This window comes from Natrix helvetica, assembly GCF_964273705.1.
Source record: "Natrix helvetica genome assembly, chromosome: 3".
NCBI classification, from domain to species: Eukaryota; Metazoa; Chordata; class Lepidosauria; order Squamata; family Natricidae; genus Natrix; species Natrix helvetica.
This window is the reverse complement of record NC_138549.1, coordinates 170,300,426-170,319,889: the sequence shown is the minus strand read 5'-3', so window position 1 is coordinate 170,319,889 and position 19,464 is coordinate 170,300,426. Positions and strand designations below refer to the sequence as shown.

Here is a 19,464-nt window from a genome sequence, read left to right as displayed (position 1 = left end):
AGGCCCGTTTTTTGCCCCCCCAGAGCCTCCGTGCAGGCCCTGCATTTACCTGGCATTCAAAACGGGCCGCGTGGAGACTCCTGGGATGGGCGGGGCCAGCCAGTCCTCACAGCTAGCGGTTCAGCGAACCAGTTGTAAAATTAACATCCGGTTCACGCGAACCGGTCCGAACCGGCTGAATCCCACCCCTGGTTTAGCCCTACATTTCTCCGCTACCAGAAAGCTCGTCCAACCTGCGTCCCTGCTGCAGAGCAGATGGTGAGGGAGTCTCAGCCTCTTTAACCAGCGTCTTCTCCAGACAGCAAATGAGTCAAGCTTATTTTGTCTCTAATGGAAGGCCCGGTGTGTAACATTGAAGAACCGTAAATCAAAGCCTCATTATTTCATTTTAGCACGGCCGATTCAAGCTGGCATTTTCCAAACGAAGTGAAAATCCAGGAGGGGTAATAAAAGAAGCAGTAAGTCAAGGAGAAATTGAAGTGACTGGACAGTCAATTGTCTGAAATGATATAGGGCAGGGGTCCTCAAACGTTTTGAACAGGGGGCCAATTCATGGACCCTCATGCTGTTGGGGGGGCCAGATCAGCTGGGTGGGCATGGCTAGGTGGTCATGTGACTGGATGGGCATGGCCAATTTAGCAGTCCATTGTGCCTTCGTCCTTTAAAGCACTTTTAAAGACTTTTAACACACTACTTTACAAGTTGGCAGCTACTTTGCAAACTGGTACCACCCCTCTCCTACTCACCCACAGGCCCTGGGTCACATGGCTGTGAAAAACATCTGAAAGGCTATTTTAAAGCACTTTTAAAGACTTTTAACAAACTATACAATACAATAGCAGAGTTGGAAGGGACCTTGGAGGTCTTCTAGTCCAACCCCCTGCCTAGGCAGGAAACCCTATACCGTTTCAGACAAATGGCTATCCAACATCTTCTTAAAGACTTCCAGTGTTGGGACATTCACAACTTCTGGAGGCAACTTCTGTTCCACTGATTCATTGTTCTAACTGTCAGGAAATTTCTCCTCAGTTCTAGGTTGCTTCTCTCCTTGATCAGTTTCCACCCATTGCTTCTTGTTCTACCCTCAGGTGCCTTGGAGAATAGTTTGACTCCCTCTTCTTTGTGGCAATCCCTGAGATATTGGAACACTGCTATCATGTCTCCCCTGGTCCTTCTTTCTATTAAACTAGACATACCCAGTTCCTGCAACCGTTCTTCATATGTTTTAGTCTCCGGTCCCCTAATCATCTTTGTTGCTCTTCTCTACACACACTGTAACTACTTTACAATCTGGCAGCTGCTTTTCATCCCACCACTCCATGGATTGGATACTTTGCATTGGCGGGTTGTATCCGAATGCCTGGTATAAGGTCTCTTGCTTGAGCAGGGGGCTGGACTAGAAGACCTCCAAGGCCCCTTCCAGCTCTGTTCTGATTGATTGACAAATACGTTTCTCTGAATATATTCAAGATTCCAGAATTATAGTCTAAAATAAAATAAAAATTGAAACAAACAAACAAAAAATCCAGGAAGGAGATAAAAATCAGAGTCACCTTACAATGAGATGGGCAGCATGAAAATTTAATAAATAAAATAAAAAAACCTTTTTTTTAATTTTCCAAAGGAAAGAGGTACAGGTAGTCCTCAAGTTACAGCAGTGTCTGTTCAAAGTTACGACGGCACTGAAAAAAGTGAGCTTTGATTGTTTTTCACACTTATGATTATTGTAGCGAACGCTTGGCAACTGACAGGTACTTGTGTCGGTTGCAGTGTCCCAGGGTCATGTGATCCTCTTTTGCGACCTTCTGACAAACTAAGCCAATGGGGGAGTCAGCTTCACTTAAGAACCTCCTCCCCGTGGAAACTCCTGATTTGAAATCCCTCGTGCAATATGGATATTATTTACTCCCCAGGGATAAATTCCTAAATTCTAACTTGTTATATTTTCTACCTGTGACAGCCAAAGAGATGTAAATACAAATTCTAATTAAATAAACAGGGATTTACAGTCTAAATCCTCTTTTAAGCTAACCGTTGGAAGAATTATAAACGTATTGATTTTGACAATATCCCAATGAGAGCAACTGTTAGGGTTTCCCCTGTTTTGTTTTTTAATCTTATTTATGTATTTGAAAAATGTGTATCTTTCCAGGACATTTAATAGCCTACTAATTTTTACCCTATTTACTCTTTTCCTTCCTTCCTCCCACACTCCTTTTCTTCCTTCCTCCCTCTCTCCTTTCCTTCCTTCCTTCCCCCATCTCTCCTTTCCTTCCTTCTTCCCTCCCTCCCTCTTCTCCTTCCTTCCTTTCTTTTCTATTCTTTCTTCCCTCCCTCCCTTCCTCTTCTCCTTCCTTCCTTCCCTCCCTCCCTTCTCTTCCCTTCCTTCCTTCCCTATCCTCTCCCCTCTCTCCCTTCTCCTTCCTTCCTTCTTTCCTTCCTTCCTTCTCTGTTCTTTCTTCCCTCCCTCCCTCTTCACCTTCATTCCTTTCCTCCCTCCCATCTCCTCCCTTCCTTCCTTCCCTGTCCTTTCTCCCCTGTCTCCTCCTCCTTTCTTCCTTATTCTTTCTTCCCTCCCTCCTCCTTCCTTCTCTGTTCTTTCTTCCCTCCCTCTTCTCCTTCTCTTTCCCTTCCTCCCTCCTTTCCTTCCTTCTTCTCTCCCTTCCTTCTTCCTTCCTTCATTTCCTTCCCTCCTTCTCTGTTTCTTCTCTCCCTCCCTCTTCTTCTTCCTTCCTTCCCTTCCCTCCTTCTCTATTTCTTCCCTCCCTCCATCTTCTCCTTCCTTTCTTCCTTTCTTCCCTGTCCTTTCTTCCCTCCCCCTTCACTCACTCCCTTCTCCTTTCTTCCTTTCCTTCCCTCCTTCTGTACTTCTTCCCTCCCTCCCTCCTCCCCTTCCTTCTTTCCTTCCTTCCTTCCCTCCCTCCCTTCTCATTCCTTGGTTCCTTCCTTCCCTGTTCTTTCTTCCTTCCCTCTTCTCCTTCCTTCCTTCTTTCCTTTCTCCCTCCCTCCCTGTATAAATATGGTTTAAATTTATGTGTCTATTAATGGCTGATTTGTCTGAATGCCAAACCTCCTAATATTTTAGATTGGGCTTGGTCTAAGAGACTAAATTGATTCGCAGTTGAAACTGTCCAAGGTTGTCAGATTAAAGAGTTTTCATTGTATCTTCTGACTGCTAGTTGCTGTATCAGGATATGCACTGCTAATCTTCTGCCTGCCTGTCCTACAATACTGGCTCTTGGACCTCACATGGTATGTTGTAAGATGACTTCATTGTATTATTATTGGGAGTCAGGGTTATTTTATTTATTGTGGTTATTTTGTTATATTTATCAGCCACAACTTAAAATTGGAAGGATAGGAACCAAAAGTTCCTTCAGGTGAGACAGGAAGAAACAACAGCTTTCATCCCACCAGGGATCTGGAAGGAGGTAAAAAAGACCTGTGGTGCTTGAATTACCCAAATTCTAAACACGATCAGAATGTTTCCATACTTTGTATTATACTCCAGCTGCCATCCTAAAGCAATTGAACTTAAGCTTCGCTCCTCCGTGTTTCAACAAACCCATCAAAATAACAGAATGACCGAGTTGGAAGGGACCTTGGAGAGCTTCTAGTCTAGCCCCCTAGCCAAGCAGGAGATCCTATACTATTTCAGACAAATGGTTGTCCATTTTTTAAAACCTCCAGTGATGGAGAAACCACAACTGCTGGAGGCAAGTTGTTCCACTGATTAATTGTTCCCAACGTCAGGAAATTCCTTCCTTAGTTCTTAGGTTGGTTAGCTCTCCTTGGTTAGTTTCCATCTATTGCTTTTGAATTTGAATTTATTGAATTTATAGACTGCCCCCTCTCCCCGAGGCGACTCGGGGCGGTGTACAGACAGCAAGCTAAAAACCATGTACAAAATAAATAATCTTAAATACCCCTAAAATCAGATTAAATGTTAGGCTGTACAGTAATAAAAATTAAAAAGCAACCTAAAAAGACTACCCCTAAAAATTTAAAATACAGGCTAGAAAGATTAAAACTACGGTAAGGCCAGGCCAGCTAAGTTGAACAGGTGGGTTTTAAGTTTCTTGCGGAAGGAGCGGAGATCGGTGGTTATTCTGATGTCGGGGGGGAGGTCATTCCAGAGGGTCGGGCCCATCACAGAGAAGGCCCTACTCCTGGGCACCGCCCGCCCACATTGCTTAGCGGATGGTACCCGGAGGAGTCCCTCTCTGTGAGAGCGAATCGGCCGCAGGGATGTATGGGGTAGGATGCGATCCCGCAGATACCTAGGTCCTGTGCCATGGAGCGCTTTAAAGATGATAGTCAACACCTTGAAACGCACCCGAAAAGCCACAGGTAGCCAGTGCAGCCCGCGCAGGAGAGGTGTTACATGGGAGTACCTAGTACTTCCCATGATTGCCCGCGCGGCCGCATTCTGGACCAGCTGCAGCCTTCGGGTGCATCTCAAGGGAAGCCCCATGTAGAGAGCATTGCAATAGTCCAGTCGGGACGTCACTAGCGCATGGGTTACTGTGTGAAGGGCATCCCGGTCCAATAGGGGATGCAATTGGCGCACCAGGTGAACCTGGTGGAACGCCCCCATTGCCACGGCTTTTGCCTTCAGGTGCTTTGGAGCAGGTGGTCTCCAACCTTGGCAACTTTATGACTTGAAGTGCATGCTGGTTGAGGAATTCTGGGACTTGAAGTCCACAAGTCATAAAGTTGCCAAGGTTGGAGACCCCTGCTTGGAGAATAAGTCAATCCCCTCTTCTCTGTGGTAGCCTCTCAAGTACTGGAGGACTCCTACCATATCACCCTTAGTCCTTCTCTTCGTTAGGCTGGACATACCCAGTTCCTGCAACCCGTTCATCTTATGTTCCACCATCCAGTCTCCTAATCATCTTTGCTTCTCTTCTCTGCTCTCTTTCTAGAATCTCAACACCTTTTTTTTGGTATGGTGGTGACCAAAACTGGATGCAATATTCCAAGGGAGATCTTACCAAGACATTATAAAGTGGTCCTAACATTTCACCTGATCTTGATTCTATCCCTCTGTTAACACAGCCTGGGAACTGGGTCCTTCTGTACTTACATGTCGTAAAATTGCCCATGATTGGAAATGAGTTGCCTTCATCATAAACGGAGACCAAACGGACAAAGTATTGCGTCAGTGAGGAGAGTGGCTTCAACATAGCAGATGTCGCATTTCCAGGGACCTCCACCTGAAAGGGGAGAGGTAGAGGTGCAGTGAAACTGGAAGCTTGTTTATTTGCTCTGTGTGTGTCTGTGTGTGTGTGTTGCATTTGGCTGATAAATAAATAAAGGGAGACTAGTATAGATCTATTTCAAACTATTTAGCTCTCATCAGCTAGCCATATACCCTTACTGGGATTTGAACCTGGGCTGTTTTACATGTTAGGCAGTTGTATTAGCCTCTAAGCCACAAGCTCTCCTCCCTTATCAGCTGAGCCAAGGAAATAATTAAGTGTTATGTCAAAGCACAAAGTGTGCCCAAATATGGGAGAGAGCATAGTGCTTCCCTTTTGCCTTTCAGTTCCACCCTAGGAGCCTTTATCAGCATAAATGCAGCACAAAAATGGTTTCCTGTCTGGAAGGCTCCTAGGGTGGAGCTGAAAGGCAAAAGGGAAGCAGTATGCTCCCTCCCATATTTGAGCACGCCGGGTGCTTTGACATAACACTTTATATATATATACGATCGATAGATCAATAGATCGATCGATCGATCGATCGATCGATCGATCGATCGATCGATCGATCGATAGATAGATAGTATAGATAGTATAGATAGATATATGCTGCCCTGCAACATACATAGGACAAACGAACAGGAGAATAAATGCACACATCGCAGAACACAAGAACGCAGTCAGAAAAAAAGAAAAAACTTCCTCCCTTTTCCAGCACCTTAAAGCTACAGGACATGAAATTAATTTTGAAGGAACCAGGTTAATCTCCAAAACAGAACACTTCAGCAAGAGAATAATTATGGAAGCCATCGAAATAGAGAAACACCCCCACAAGATGAATAAACGTGACAATACTTCCCACCTACCAGACATCTGGAAACCAGCCCTAGTCAACAAACGAGCCCCACCCACCACCCAGGCCGTTACAACACGAAACAACAATGGACACACAGCCAATCAGCACCAATCTACTAATCATGATACAATCACACAACCAATCATTCCACTTACTGAAACAAAGCCAGCACTCCACACACACACACCAAGATTTATAGAAAAACGGCATATATATATCTACACACACATACATACACATACACACATACACACATACATACACATACACACATACATACACATACATACATACACACACACATATATATATGGCTCTGTGTGTGTGTGTGTGTGTGTGTGTGTGTGTGTGTCTGCGTCTGCGTCTGCGTCTGCGTCTGCGTCTGTGTCTGTGTGTTCCAGCATAACTCTGGAATGCCTCGAGCAATTTCAACCAAACTTGGTACACAGATTACTTACTCTCTGGAAACAAATACTGTGGGAGTAAGACACCCCTAAAACCCCTGGTGTGTGTTCTGTTAAGATACAGCCTGTTGTGCCTTAAAATGGCTTCTACTGTACAACACTGTGGTGTTGCCATGGTAACGGCTTCACAGTACTCTCCACAAGGGGCCTCCCTCTGGTAAGGGGGGGGGGGGAATCCAACATTAGAAATTGCGGCGATGTTCATGGAAGGAGGGTTGGGATAAATAAATACCCGGGCAGCTCCAGTTTATCAGCTAGTAAATTATAAGTAAAGATATTGAAGAGCCATGGTGGCACAGTGGTTAAAATGCAATATTGCAGGCCAATTCTGAGACTGCCAACAGTTCGATTATCACCAGCTCGAGGTTCGCTCAGCCATCAATCCTTTTGGGGTTGATAAAATGAGGACCCAGATTGTTGGGGGCAAAATGTTAACTCTGAAATACTACTTAGAGAGGGCTGTAAAGCACTGTGAAGCAGTATATAAGTCTAAGTGTTATTTCTATTTCTATTATTTCTATTTCTATTTTTATTATGATCTATTCTATTCTATTCGCCTTGTGGCACAGTGATTAGAATGCAGTAGTGCTGGCTAAATCTGCCAACTGCCAACAGTTCTATTCTCACTGGGTCAAGGTTGACTCAGCCTTCCACCTTTTCGAAGTCAATAAAATGAGGACCCAGATTGTTGGGGGCAAGATGCTGTCTCTGTAAAACCGCTTAGAGAGGGCTGTAAAGCACTGTAAAGCGGTATATAAGTCTAAGTGCTACTGCTATTTCTATAAAGTAGCCACTGGGTTTGAAAGCAAAATATTGGACAATGGGCCTTGTTCTAAGCAGATAAGAGTGACCCTAACTTCTCATAGTCTGGAGGGAAGAGATGGCTTAGTGACTAAGACACTGAGCTTGTCGATCAGAAAGATCGGCAGTTCGGCGGTTTGAATCCCTAGCACTGCATAACAGAGTGAGCTCCCGTTACTTGTCCCAGCTTCTGCCAACCTAGCAATTCAAAAGCATGTAAAAATGCAAGTAGAAAAATAGGAACCATATTTGGTGGGAAGGTAACAGCATTCTGTGCGCCTTCGGTGTTTAGTCATGCCAGCTACATGACCACGGAGACGTCTTCGGACAGCGCTGGCTCTTCGGCTTTGAAGCGGAGATGAGCACCTCACCCTAGAATCGAGAATGACCAGCACATATGTGCGAGGGGAACTTTTACCTTTACCTAACTTCTCATGGTCACTCACCTCACCTACGTTGCTTCTTCTGCTGGAAGAATACATAACTCGGTGACTTTTCACGGCTTGTGAAGCTGCCTCCCAGTTGACACGCACCGACATATGGCTGATGTTGGAGAAATGCAAATATCTTGGGGGGCTCAGGGCCACTGGAAGAAATGGTGCACGTCAGTTGTGAAAAGTCAGGATCGCACATTAAGTTCCAGTTAAGAAGATTTGCTTGTCATGCCTTGACACTAGTCACCAAAGGTCATTACTAAATTGGTGCTAGATAACATTCGACAGAATTCAAGAGGGGTTGGGCTTAGAATTGCATGTGGGCATGTAAGGACTCCAGGTTAATGTTGTGGCTTGCTGGTGGCCAGTGGAGGTGGCAGCAGAGTCGGACAGTGAAGAGGTTGGAGAGGAACATGGGCCACTCCTGGGGGTTGAGGAGGGCTCTGCGTCAGAAGCAGAGAGGGAGCTAGACAGCAGTGAGGCAGAGCAACAGCTGGAGCCTGTTCCCAGGTGCTCATGCACAGAGCTGCCAGAAGACAACTAAGAAAGAAGGGTCGACTTAGGTGGGCTCCTCTCATAGGAAACAAAAGAGGAACGAATGGGGAGTGGTCTTTTTCAGGAAATAATTTGTTCATTTGGTCGTTTCAAGAGTGGAAAGTTCTGCCTGTGACTATAAGAGACTGTGCCAAGTTTCGCCTTGACCTGCGTTTGGAAACTAGTTATCTGGCAGCTCTACGAGCGAGATAAGGTGCGTGTGGATAAACATTCCTCTGAAAGACTGTTTGCTAAAGCCTTGCTGACTGTGAATGAAAGGAATTCACAGTCGTGTAAATAAAATGGGTTTTGCAAGGACCAAGACTCTGCTTCTTGCTTTTTAAGGAAGCCTGGATCAGAACAGCTAATTCCTCTCTTGACTCCACCTCCAACTGTCCTTCTCTTACATTGTCATTTATAACACATCTGCTCTAGACTCTGAAGCCAATCTAACCAATGCAAGAAGGTCAGTAAATAGGACATCATTCAGAAAAGAGGCTGTGTGTCTCTTCTAAATAATTCTCACAAACACCCATCGAAAGTCTTACCATTTCTCAAGTTATTACACTTAGACTGGGTTTTACAAAACCCTCTGAAACAGGGCTGTCAAACTCGCATGGTCACGGTGGAGTCACATGACGTATCACAGCCGAGCCCCGAGTTTGACACTCCTGCTCTGAATCAACCCTGCATTCTGAATTTGCACCATTCAATGAACTATAAAGAAACCAAGGAGGTTGAATTTGCACAATGCTTCAAATCACAGTCACACGAACCCATTTTTTAACCTTTTTTTTTACAGGTTTTTATTTTTACAGACGCATCTGCTGTGTCCTGACTTTTAAAGCATGTTGTGTGAACAAGACTAGGCTGCTTCTCTCTGTTTATAACTGCAGTTATGGGTTGTTGGGAATCTGAATCAAACTCATAGGTGTTGCACACATTTACTAGAATTTCTCGCTAACCAGAAAGCATCCGATCAAAGCCGTCAAGATTTCCTTAGATTCGTATTGGCAAAGACGCATCACACGACTTACAAGTCGTTTCTTGAATACTTGCTGGGTTGCTAGCATCTTCTCCATACATTGCATAAACGGCTAGTGAGTACTCAGTGCTGGGAGTCAAGCCCCTGATCCAAACTTCCGGCTGTTCTACTTTCAGCTGAAAAGAAAGAGCAAAATATTTGGTGGCTGATGGATGGGAAGGAGGGAGGGAAGGAGGAAACGAGGAAGCAAGGAAAGAAGGGTGAGGAAAGGAAGGAAGGAGGGAGGGAAAAAGGAAGGAAGAAGGAGGGAGGGAGGAAGGAAGAAGAATGGAGGAAAGAAGGAGAAAGGAGGGAGGGAAGGAGGAAAGAGGAAGCAAGGAAAGAAGGGTGAAGAAAGGAAGGAGGGAGGGAGGGAAAAAGGAAGGAAGAAGGAGGGAGGGAGGAGAGAGGGAGGAAGGAAGAAGAATGGAGGAAAAAAGGAGAAAGGAGGGAGGGAGGAAACAAGGAAGCAAGGAAAGAAGGGTGAGGAAAGGAAGAAAGGAGGGATGGAGGGATAAAGGAAGGAAGAGGAAGGAAGGAGGAGGGAGCAAGGGAGGGAGGAAGAAGAATGGAGGAAAGAAGGAGAAAGGAAGGAGGGAGGAAGGGGGAGGGAGGAAACAAGGAAGCAAAGAAAGAAGAGGGAGGAAAGGAAGAAAGGAGGGAGGGAGGAGGAACAATGGAGGAAAGAAGGAGAAAGAAAGAAAGAAGGAGGGAGGGAGGGAGGAAGAAGAGGGAGGGAGGAAACAAGGAAGCAAGGAAAGAATGGTGAGAAAAGGAAAAAAAGGAGGGAGGGAGGGAAAAGGGAAGGAAGAAGAAAGGAAGAAGGAAGGGAGAAGGGAGGGAGGGAGGAAGAAGAATGGAGAAAGGAAGAAGAAATGAGAGGGAGGGAAGGAGGAAGGAAAAAAGGAGGGTGGGAGAGAGGAAGAAGAATGGAGGAAGGATGGAAGGAAGGAAGGAAGGAAGGAAGGAAGGAAGAAAGAAAGAAAGAAAGAAAGAAAGAAAGAAAGAAAGAAAGAAAGAAAGAAAGGAAAGGAGGATGTTCCAACCTGGCCATTGTGAAACTGCCTCTCTACGAGCTGGTTCAGAAATTGAAAAAGAAAAAAATACGTATTTATTAGCATCGCCATGTGAGTGGATGGGCGATCTCTCTATAGACCGCAACTAAAGAAGTTCTTGCTTTATCCTGTAAATTTGGGGAGAAAGAACCGAGGGTGGGACTTCGCAGAGACTTTGTCTTAATGAATTCACGGAGAAAACAAAGCCAGAGGGGGTCCCACGGAGAAAACAAAGCCAGAGGGGGTCCCAGTTTTGCTTTCCAGATTCATTTAAAAAGGTCCACGGGAAGCTCGCTTCTGCAATCCTGCTCTGCCATTTACCCCACTAAACACCCCAGCGACACAGTTATGTACGCACTGCCTTAAGTGTATTTGTAGCAACACATCTGGAAGATGGAAGAGGCAAGCTGACATTTCTATTTTGTTCTCGTCTCAAACTGTTTTATCGGCAGAGTTACGCATTCAGTGAACTGGTGTTTAACTCAGTTGACAAGTGAATTAACTTCTTGTTCGTAGAAACAAGAGTGTTTAGAGTAGTGTAGAGTCCTCAGCACCGTTTTGAGCCCTGAGCTTCATTGCTTCTCTCCTGTTGGAATCTTAGCCTAGCAAACATCTGGGCTGCAAACCTTTGGATGGCCACTAGATGGAAGCAGAGTCATACTTTTCTACCTCTCTTTATTGCCACCATGTGGTCATGTGAATCGTGGTGACTCCGTTAATACAGGTGGTCCTCAACGTACGACCACCGCTGAGCAAAATTTACATGGCTAAGTGAAAAATGCATTGTGAGTTTGGACCCCTTTTAGGACTTTTCTTGCCACATCTGTGAAGCGGATCGCTGCAGTTGTTAAATTAGAAACCTGGTTGTTAAGTGAATCTGGTTTTCCCCACGGACTTTGCTTCTCAGAGGTGGCAAAAGGTGGTCACGTGACTCAGGGACGCTGAAACCGTCATAAATGTGAGACATCCAAGTGTAAATCACATGGCCATGGGGATGCTACAGCAGTTGCAATTCTGAAGAAGTCAATTTTTTCAGTGCCCTTGTAACTTAGAACTGTTGGAAGTTGAGGACTACCTGTATACAGTGTTTCTCCAAAAATAAGACCTTGCAACCTTCTGACAAGTAAACTCAATGGAGAACCCCGATTTACTTAACAACTGTGTTACTAATTTAACAACTGCAGGGATTCATTTCACAAATGTGCCGAGAAAACTCGTAAAATGGGGGGGGGGGAACCTCTCTTAACAAATGTCTCACTTAGCAACATATATTTTGGGCTCAATTGTGGTCGTACATTGAGGGATACCTGTAGTTTCTTTATTGTTCCCCGGGCCTAAGAACCAAGAACAACAGGTGGAGTTACTTCCAAGTATCGTATTTTTCAGAGTAGAACACGCACCTTTTCCCCCCCTCAAAAAAGAGGCTGAAAATCTGGGTGCATCTTATACACTGAATACAGCATTTTTTGCCTCCTGAAAGTCTGCACCCTTCACCAAAATGGCCATGCATAGCTTTTAGATGGGTTTCAGAGAGCTCCTGGGGACTGGGGAGGGCAGAAATGAGCAGAAAATGACCCGTTTCCCCCCCCCCAGCAGCACTCTGTAAGCTTCCTAAATGCTACCTTTTTTTGACAAAAAATGGGCCCGTTTTCATGAAAAATGGGCCATTTTTTGCTCGTTTTTGGCCCCCTCCCCCCAGGAGCACTCTACAAGCCTCCTAAGGGCTATTCATGCCCTTTTTTGGGGGGGGAAACGGGCCATTTTTGAAAAAAATGGGCTGTTTTGAGGAGGTTTGCAGAGTGCAAAAACTTTTTTTTTAATTCTCCTCTTCAAAACCTTGCTGCGTCTTATACTCCGGTGCGTCTTATACTCCGAAAAATACGGTAACTTCTTTATTGTTCCCCAGGCCCAAGGACGACACGTGGAGTTACCTCCGAGTCGTTTCTATATTCACCTACAGACAGAATCTTTCCAGAGTAAAGCAGCTATCTGCATAAAGATAGATCTACTCTGTGAACTGCTAGGAAAGTGTCGTCTTTGCCCTCTTCCTGCCTATCAGATATTCCAAACTCCAATGCCTCTTTGCAATCTGGAAGGCAACCTTCTCCCTCCTGGGACGTCTGATGACATTCCACCCCAGAGTGCGAACGTGACTGAAGCACGAGTTCTTTACCTCTTTTGTATCATCTTCGGCGCCGTTGGGTGTTGAGGAAGACAGGATAAGATATTGTGTGGCTCCTTCAACTGATTCCCACATGAGCTTGATACTGTTGTGGTTGATCTCCGATGTTCTGAGGGATCGGGGCGCAGGCAACGGCACTAGGACACGACATGAAAGCGATACACAGGTGAGTTACAAAGAGGTATGTTTCTGAACAGATGTCCATTTGTCCAAAGATGTAAATGTCCACCATATTTTTGGGACTATAAGAAGCACTGGAGTATAAGACGCACCAAGATTTTGAAGAGGTACATTTTTTAAAAAAGCTTTTGCAGGGCTCCCAAACCCTCTGCCCACCTTGTTTTTTGTGAAAAATGAGCCATGCAGAGAGTTTGAGAGGCTTGCAAAGTGCTCCTAGGGGCTGAAAGGGGCAAAAAAGAGCAAAAAACGGCCTGTTTTTCACAAGAATGGGCCCATTTTTTACAAACAAAAAGGGCATTCATAGGCTTTGGGAGGCTTGTAGAGTGCTCCAGGGGGCTGGGGGCAAAAACGACCAAAAAACTGGCGCATTTTCCACTTGTTTTTGCCCTCCCCAGCCCCCAGGAGCCCTTTGCAGGCCTCGCAAACCCTCCATGTGTTCATTTTGCAAAGGCGGTGGGGTTTCAGGAGACCGAAAATGTTGTATTCGGTGTATAAGATGCACCCAGATTTTTTGAGGGGGAAAAGGTGCGTCTTATACTCTGAAAAATACGGTAAGTCTTTCAAGTTTAAACTTAAATTAAAGGGTAGCACTGATTATGTTATCTAGTTGGGTAGCGACACATCTACCAGAAAACAGCCAAGCTCAGAGAGCAGCAAGGACCCCTCCCCCCCTTAAACTTTTCCCAAAGTTAATAAAGGTTCTGCCTTTTTCATTCAAACTCATTCAGTTGTTCATCCTTCTTTTCCAACATTCCAATTCTTTTGAATGAAAAGAAAATGCTTCTGTTTGTAAAGTTTCCTAACTATGCCGTACCTGATTCATAATAATCGAGCCAATGTTTTAATACAAAAACCAGTGATTTATTAACAGCTACATTAGGCATTACTCATTAGGCAAGATTTATTCTCAGCCATTTCTTTGCTTTGTTTATCTGCTTCTGAACTTTGCCTGTTCCTTTCCTCCCCTCAGTCTGTGTCATAAATCACGTTACCCAATAGATACACCCATCTCAAACCAGCTACTGTAATCTGAGATCCGGCTCCGCCGACGGTATGTGTGCAATGTCAACATGGAGAGTTGACAGTGTTTTTTTGTAAGGAGGTGGGTTGGATTGGTTTGTTTCTCCCCCAAAATTTGATCGAATTTTGATGTAGGGGTCTTACCTGTGCATTTATTTGTGAGATGGACAAAGTCCATGGGCATCTTGAACTGAGCGAGAAGAAGCACTTGTATAAATGCCGTACTGCAGTGTTCATTACCAAGATAGATTTATTGTTTGCTGCCACTTTAGGAATCTCATTATCTGCAGCTAACTGACGCCTTAAAGCAGCTACCACATTATTCGGTGTATAAGACGGATCTTTTTCTCTCAAAAAAGAGCGTGAAATCTGGGTGCATCTTATACACTGAATACAGCATTTTTGGCCTCCCAAAACCCCGCCCCCTTTGCAAAAATGGTGGTGCATAGCCTTTAGGGGTCTTCCAGAGTGCACCTGGGGGCTGGGAAGGGCAGAAATGAGCGAAAAACAGGTTGGGTTTTTTTGCTCATTTTTGCCCCCACAGCCCCCAGGAACACTCTACAAGTCTCCTAAAGGCTATGCATGCCCCTTTTTTGATTTTTTAAAAAAACCAGGCCCGTTTTTATGAAAAATGTGCCGTTTTGGAGAGGTCTGCAGAGTGCAAAAACTGTTTTTTTTTTATTTGCCTCTTCAAAATCTTGGTGCATCTTATACTCCAAAAAATATGGTGTATTATTTTTGAGGTCACCATTAGCCGTGCAAGGTGTCCCAGATGAGAAGCATAACCAAGAATATGAGATCCACCCTTATTGTAAGGTTACATTAACAGATTCTTGCAGGACCAAAATAATTTCTCCCTTCTTCTTGTTTTACTCTTCATAAAACTAGGGAGGGTCCCATCTCTAAATGTTTCTCCCACCTCCCTTTCTCCTAGGACAGGGGTGTCAAACTCGATTTCATTGAGGGCTGCATCAGGGTTGGGTTTGACCTCGGGGTGCCAAGTGGGTGTGGCCAGTGGGCGTGACCAATGGTGGGTTCCTACCGGTTTGGACCGGTTCAGCTGAACCAGTAGTGATTTGACGGCCTTTTTCGGCGCATGCGCAAAACAAATTTTATTGCACTGTGCATGTGCGCGCAGCACGCATCAAGCATGGGCGCGGCACAAGCAAACCAGCAGTAGTGACTGCCGGAACCCACCCCTGGGTGTGACCAACTTCCAGTGTTGGAGCATTCACAACCTCTGGTGGCAAGTTGTTCCACTGATTAATTGTTCTCACTGTCAGGAAGTTTCTCCTCAGTTCTAAGTTGCTTCTCTCCTTGATTAGTTTCCACCCATTGCTTCTCGTCCTCAGGTGCTTTGGAGATTAGTTTGACTCCCTCTTCTTTGTGGCAGCCCCTGAGATATTGGGAGACTGAGATATTGGTGTGATTCACTTAACAACAGCCCTGTTTGGCCACAGACATTTCTGGTTGTAAGTTGAGACTGCCTATAAAATACGAAGCTGAAGTATCAAATTCTAAATCACCCCAAGAGTCAATAAGGAAAATAGAATTCTCTTTGGCAGGGCAAGAAATATTTGGAAACAACGGTCAGCCGAGTCAGCAGACTGTTCACCAACCATGCGCAGAGATCTCAAAAGGAAGACTATTTTTTTAAATCGATGCAGTAAGCAAATGCTGGCCCTGTACTCTCACAGAGCTGAAGATGCTCATACCAGAAATCAATCCTCGGTTCTTGAATTAATGAATTTTTATTGTGCCCTTTAGCCGATCAACAATACAATAAATCCCCCGAATCGAAGTACGTTTTTCAAAATCAATCAAAATCAGCTTAACAAAGTCAGCGTAGTTACGCCATCAATGACTGTCTGTCCTTTGCAACGATAACAGTAATAATAAAAATGGTTTTAGGTATATCTAAGCTCATGTCTGCGAGACCATAAGTTACATAAAACTATTCGTTTCTTCCTGAGAAAATCAAAAGGAAGAGAGCTGCAGCCTTACAACACAATAAATTACTGGTAGTCCTTGATTTACGACCACAATTTAGCCCAATATTTCTGTTGCTAAGTGAAACATTGGTTAGGGGGATTTTGCCCCATGTTACCACCTTGCTTGACATAGTCGCCAAGTGAATCCCTGCAGTCGTTAAATTAGTAACACGGTTGTTAAGTGAATCTGGCTTCCCCGATGACTTTGCTTGTCGGAAGGTCGCAAATGGGGATCATATATCCCAGGACACTGCAACCGTCATAAATATGAGTCAGTTGCCAAGCGTCTGAATTTTGATCACATGATCAGGGGGGCTGCTGCAACGATCGTAAGTCTGGAAAATGGTCATGAGTCAATTTTTTCACAGTCGTCGCAACTTTGAATGCTCACTAAATGAACTGTTGTAAATTGAGGACTACCTGTATTCTCTAACGAGGAATATTTGCTAAAGTTGTGAAGGCACCAGAGTCACAGGAATACATATATAGTAACTGTGAGAGGGATCTTGGAGTCCTAGCGGACCAACCATTTAAATATAAGCCAGCCGTGTGCAGCAGCTGCCAAAAAAGCCAACACAGTTCTAGGCTGCATCAACAGAGGGATACAATCAAGATCACATGAAGTGTTAATACCACTTTATAAGGCCTTGGTAAGGCCACACTTAGACTACTGAATTCAGTTTTGGTCACCACGATATAAAAAAGATGTGGAGATTGTAGAAAGAGTGCAGAGAAGAGCAACAAAGAGGATTAGGGGACTGGAGGCTAAAACATATGAAGAACGGTTGCAGGAACTGGGCATGTTTAGCTTAAGAGAAAGAAGGACTAGGGGAGACATGATAGCAGTGTTCCAATATCTCAGGGGTTGCCACAAAGAAGAGGGAGTCAAACTATTCTCCAAGGCACCTGAGGGTAGAACAAGAAGCAATGGGTGGAAACTAATCAAGGAGAGAAGCAACTTAGAACTGAGGAGAAATTTCCTGACAGTTAGAACAATGAATCAGTGGAACAGAATTTGCCTCCAGAAGTTGTGAATGCCCCAACACTGGAAGTCTTTAAGAAGATGTTGGATAGCCATTTGTCTGAAACGGTATAGGGTTTCCTGCCTAGGCAGGGGGTTGGACTAGAAGACCTCCAAGGTCCCTTCCAACTCTGCTATTGTATTATCGTATATACCCCGGAGAAGTGTTTTTCAAACATGGCAACTTTAAGATGTGTGGACTTCAATTCCCAGAATTCCCTAGCCAGCATGGTACAAACAGACTTCCGGATAAAATCCAGTTGCTTCTTGAAAAAGCATCTTTGGGACAACCATGACCTGAATGACTAAGACTCTCCATAGACACAGAAGTAGTATCTTCAGAATAACAGAGTTGGAAAGGATCTTGGAGGTCTTCTAGTCCAACCCCTGGCCCAAACAGGAGACTCTATACCCGTGATGGTGAATCTATAGCACATAATGCCACAGGTGGCATACAGTGCCCTCTCTGTGGGCACGCGAGCCATCGGCCAAGTTCAGCTCTGCCACATCAGCTGGTCGTCAGTTCCCTGCCATGCATGTGCAGGGGGTGGGGCTTGTGGGAGGGGCCATGTGCATGCACAGAGGGCGGGGGGCATGAGGAGGGCACGCGTGCATGAACAGGGCACATGCAGGGGGCGTGTGTGCATGCACAGGGGGTGGGGCACATGCAGGGGGCATGCGCATCCATGGAGGGGCAGGGTGCATGCCGGGGGAGCGCGCATGAACAGGGGTAGAGCACATGTGTAGGGGCAGGACGCACATTGCATTTTGAGGGTTCGGGTGCGCGCCTCGGAAGGTTGGAATGCGGAGTCAACCTTGAGCGGGTCAGAATGGAACTGCTGGCAGAAATTAGCCTGCAATGCTGCATTCCAACCACTGTGGCCCCAGGGCTCTTAATGATCCTGATACCATCCCTCTGTTGATGCACCCTAGATGCAGCTGCTTCATTTTTGCTTTTACTCGATAAGGCAAAGGCACTGGGATCCCCACGACTTACGGGTTGAACTGATGCCTCTGAGACCATCTCCCACAGCATTCTCATAAACGGGGAAGACTGAAACCAGGTATTCCGTCTGCGGTGTCAAATTAAGGAGCTCCACACTCGAGGTGGCTCCATCCAGAACAACCTGAAAATGTACAAGAAGATTACAACCTGTTGTGATCCACCAGCGGCCTGCAGAGCTGGCAGCAGAGTTGGACAATGAGGAAGTTGGGGAGGAGCATGGGCCAGTCCTGGAGTCTGGGGAAGGCTCGGATGAGGGCTCTGTGTCGGAGGCAGAGAGGGGGGCAGAGCCATCTGGGAGTTATGTGCTGCCTCCAGAGGCCCCCCAGAGTCAGACAGCAATGAGGCAGAGGAACAGGCTCCCCGGTCCCAGTGCGTGCATGCGCAAAGCTGCCAGAAGGCAAGAACAGTTAAAACAAAAGGGACGACTCGGGGGTAAGGCTTGGAGGTGACTGGCCCCTCCCATAGGACATAAAGGAGAAGCAAAAGCACGTGAGCCTTTGCAGGAAGCAACTTTGTTCATACTGGTCGGTTTACATTCTGAAGCTCCATTTTGACTCTTTGTTCCGTGTGGTCTTGCCAAGCTAATTGCCAATTAAGTCTTTGGCAGCGTTTTCAAAGAACATAAAGGTGGGTGCTTATCAACCTGATCCCGAAGGACTTTGGCAGCCTGCTGCAGGACTCTTCACAACTATTTGTGACTCATTAGAGCAGTGGTAGTCAACCTGGTCCCTACCGCCCACTAGTGGGCGTTCCAGCTTTCATGGTGGGCGGTGGGGGTTTGCTGAAACTCTGCTTTGTAAATTTGATAAAGTAAAGTTACTTCCCTACTTTATAAATCACCATTATTGTGGAACCGGTGGGCGGTTAGAAAATTTTACTACTAACAGAGATACAAAAGTGGGCGGTAGGTATAAAAAGGTTGACTAGGTTCTGACCAGTTCTCAAGAACCAGTAGTGGAAATTTTGAGTAGTTCGGAGAACCGGTAAACACCACCTCTGGCTGGCCCTGCCCCCATCTATTCTCTGCCTCCCAAGTCCCAGCTGATTGGGGGGAAAGGGGGATTTTGCAGTATCCTTCCACTGCCACGCCCACCAAGCCATGTCACACCCACTAAGCCACACCCACAGAACCGGTAGTAAAAAAAAATTTGAATCCCACCACTGGCATCAAAGGAGTCGCTAAGATGAGGATTACCAGTAACAAGGGGGGATGAAAATTACAGGAGTCTTAAAAGAAGGTTGGGGGGAGAGAGAGAATTCTGGAGGAAACGGATGTCGGTCACACACGATCGATTATTCAGTGTCCATTTGGATGGGTCTAGTTAAGATGTCAACCATAAGATGACCTACCTCTTTGGGGATTCCCCCTCGAGACGGGTAATAGACCACTCTGTATCTCTGGGGCGTTATGAGTGGTGAGTTCCAGATGAGGTGCATACTTCTGGAAGTAACTTCTTTTAGTAGGAGATTGGTTGGACTCAAGTGGACTCCGGATATCGCTGGCATGGTTTTCGGATCCCCTGCAACATCCAAGCAATGGGTACCATTTTATTTAGGGTCGGGGAACACTGGATTTATTCACTTATGTGTTTGTTTTGGTCAACTTATCTGTTTCCCCAATTCACCTGCACTCTATGGTTGTTGTTGGTGTGAGTCGGACAGTGAGGAGGTTGGGGAGGAACATGGGCCAGTCCT

The 19,464-nt window shown here is 45.5% G+C and overlaps 1 protein-coding gene across 1 annotated transcript in view; it reads right to left on the bottom strand.

Annotated features, from left to right (window-relative positions):
• The window catches only part of COL20A1 (collagen type XX alpha 1 chain), a 238,152-nt gene that overhangs the window by 173,326 nt on the left and 45,362 nt on the right, over positions 1-19,464 (bottom strand). The window contains exons 11-16 of the mRNA XM_081949692.1: positions 19,120-19,289; positions 17,761-17,890; positions 12,543-12,688; positions 9,328-9,451; positions 7,769-7,908; positions 5,087-5,216 (exon numbers count right to left, since the gene is read on the bottom strand). Of these exons, the coding sequence (XP_081805818.1) occupies positions 5,087-5,216; positions 7,769-7,908; positions 9,328-9,451; positions 12,543-12,688; positions 17,761-17,890; positions 19,120-19,289 (840 nt within the window). The remainder of the gene's footprint in view (positions 1-5,086; positions 5,217-7,768; positions 7,909-9,327; positions 9,452-12,542; positions 12,689-17,760; positions 17,891-19,119; positions 19,290-19,464) is intronic.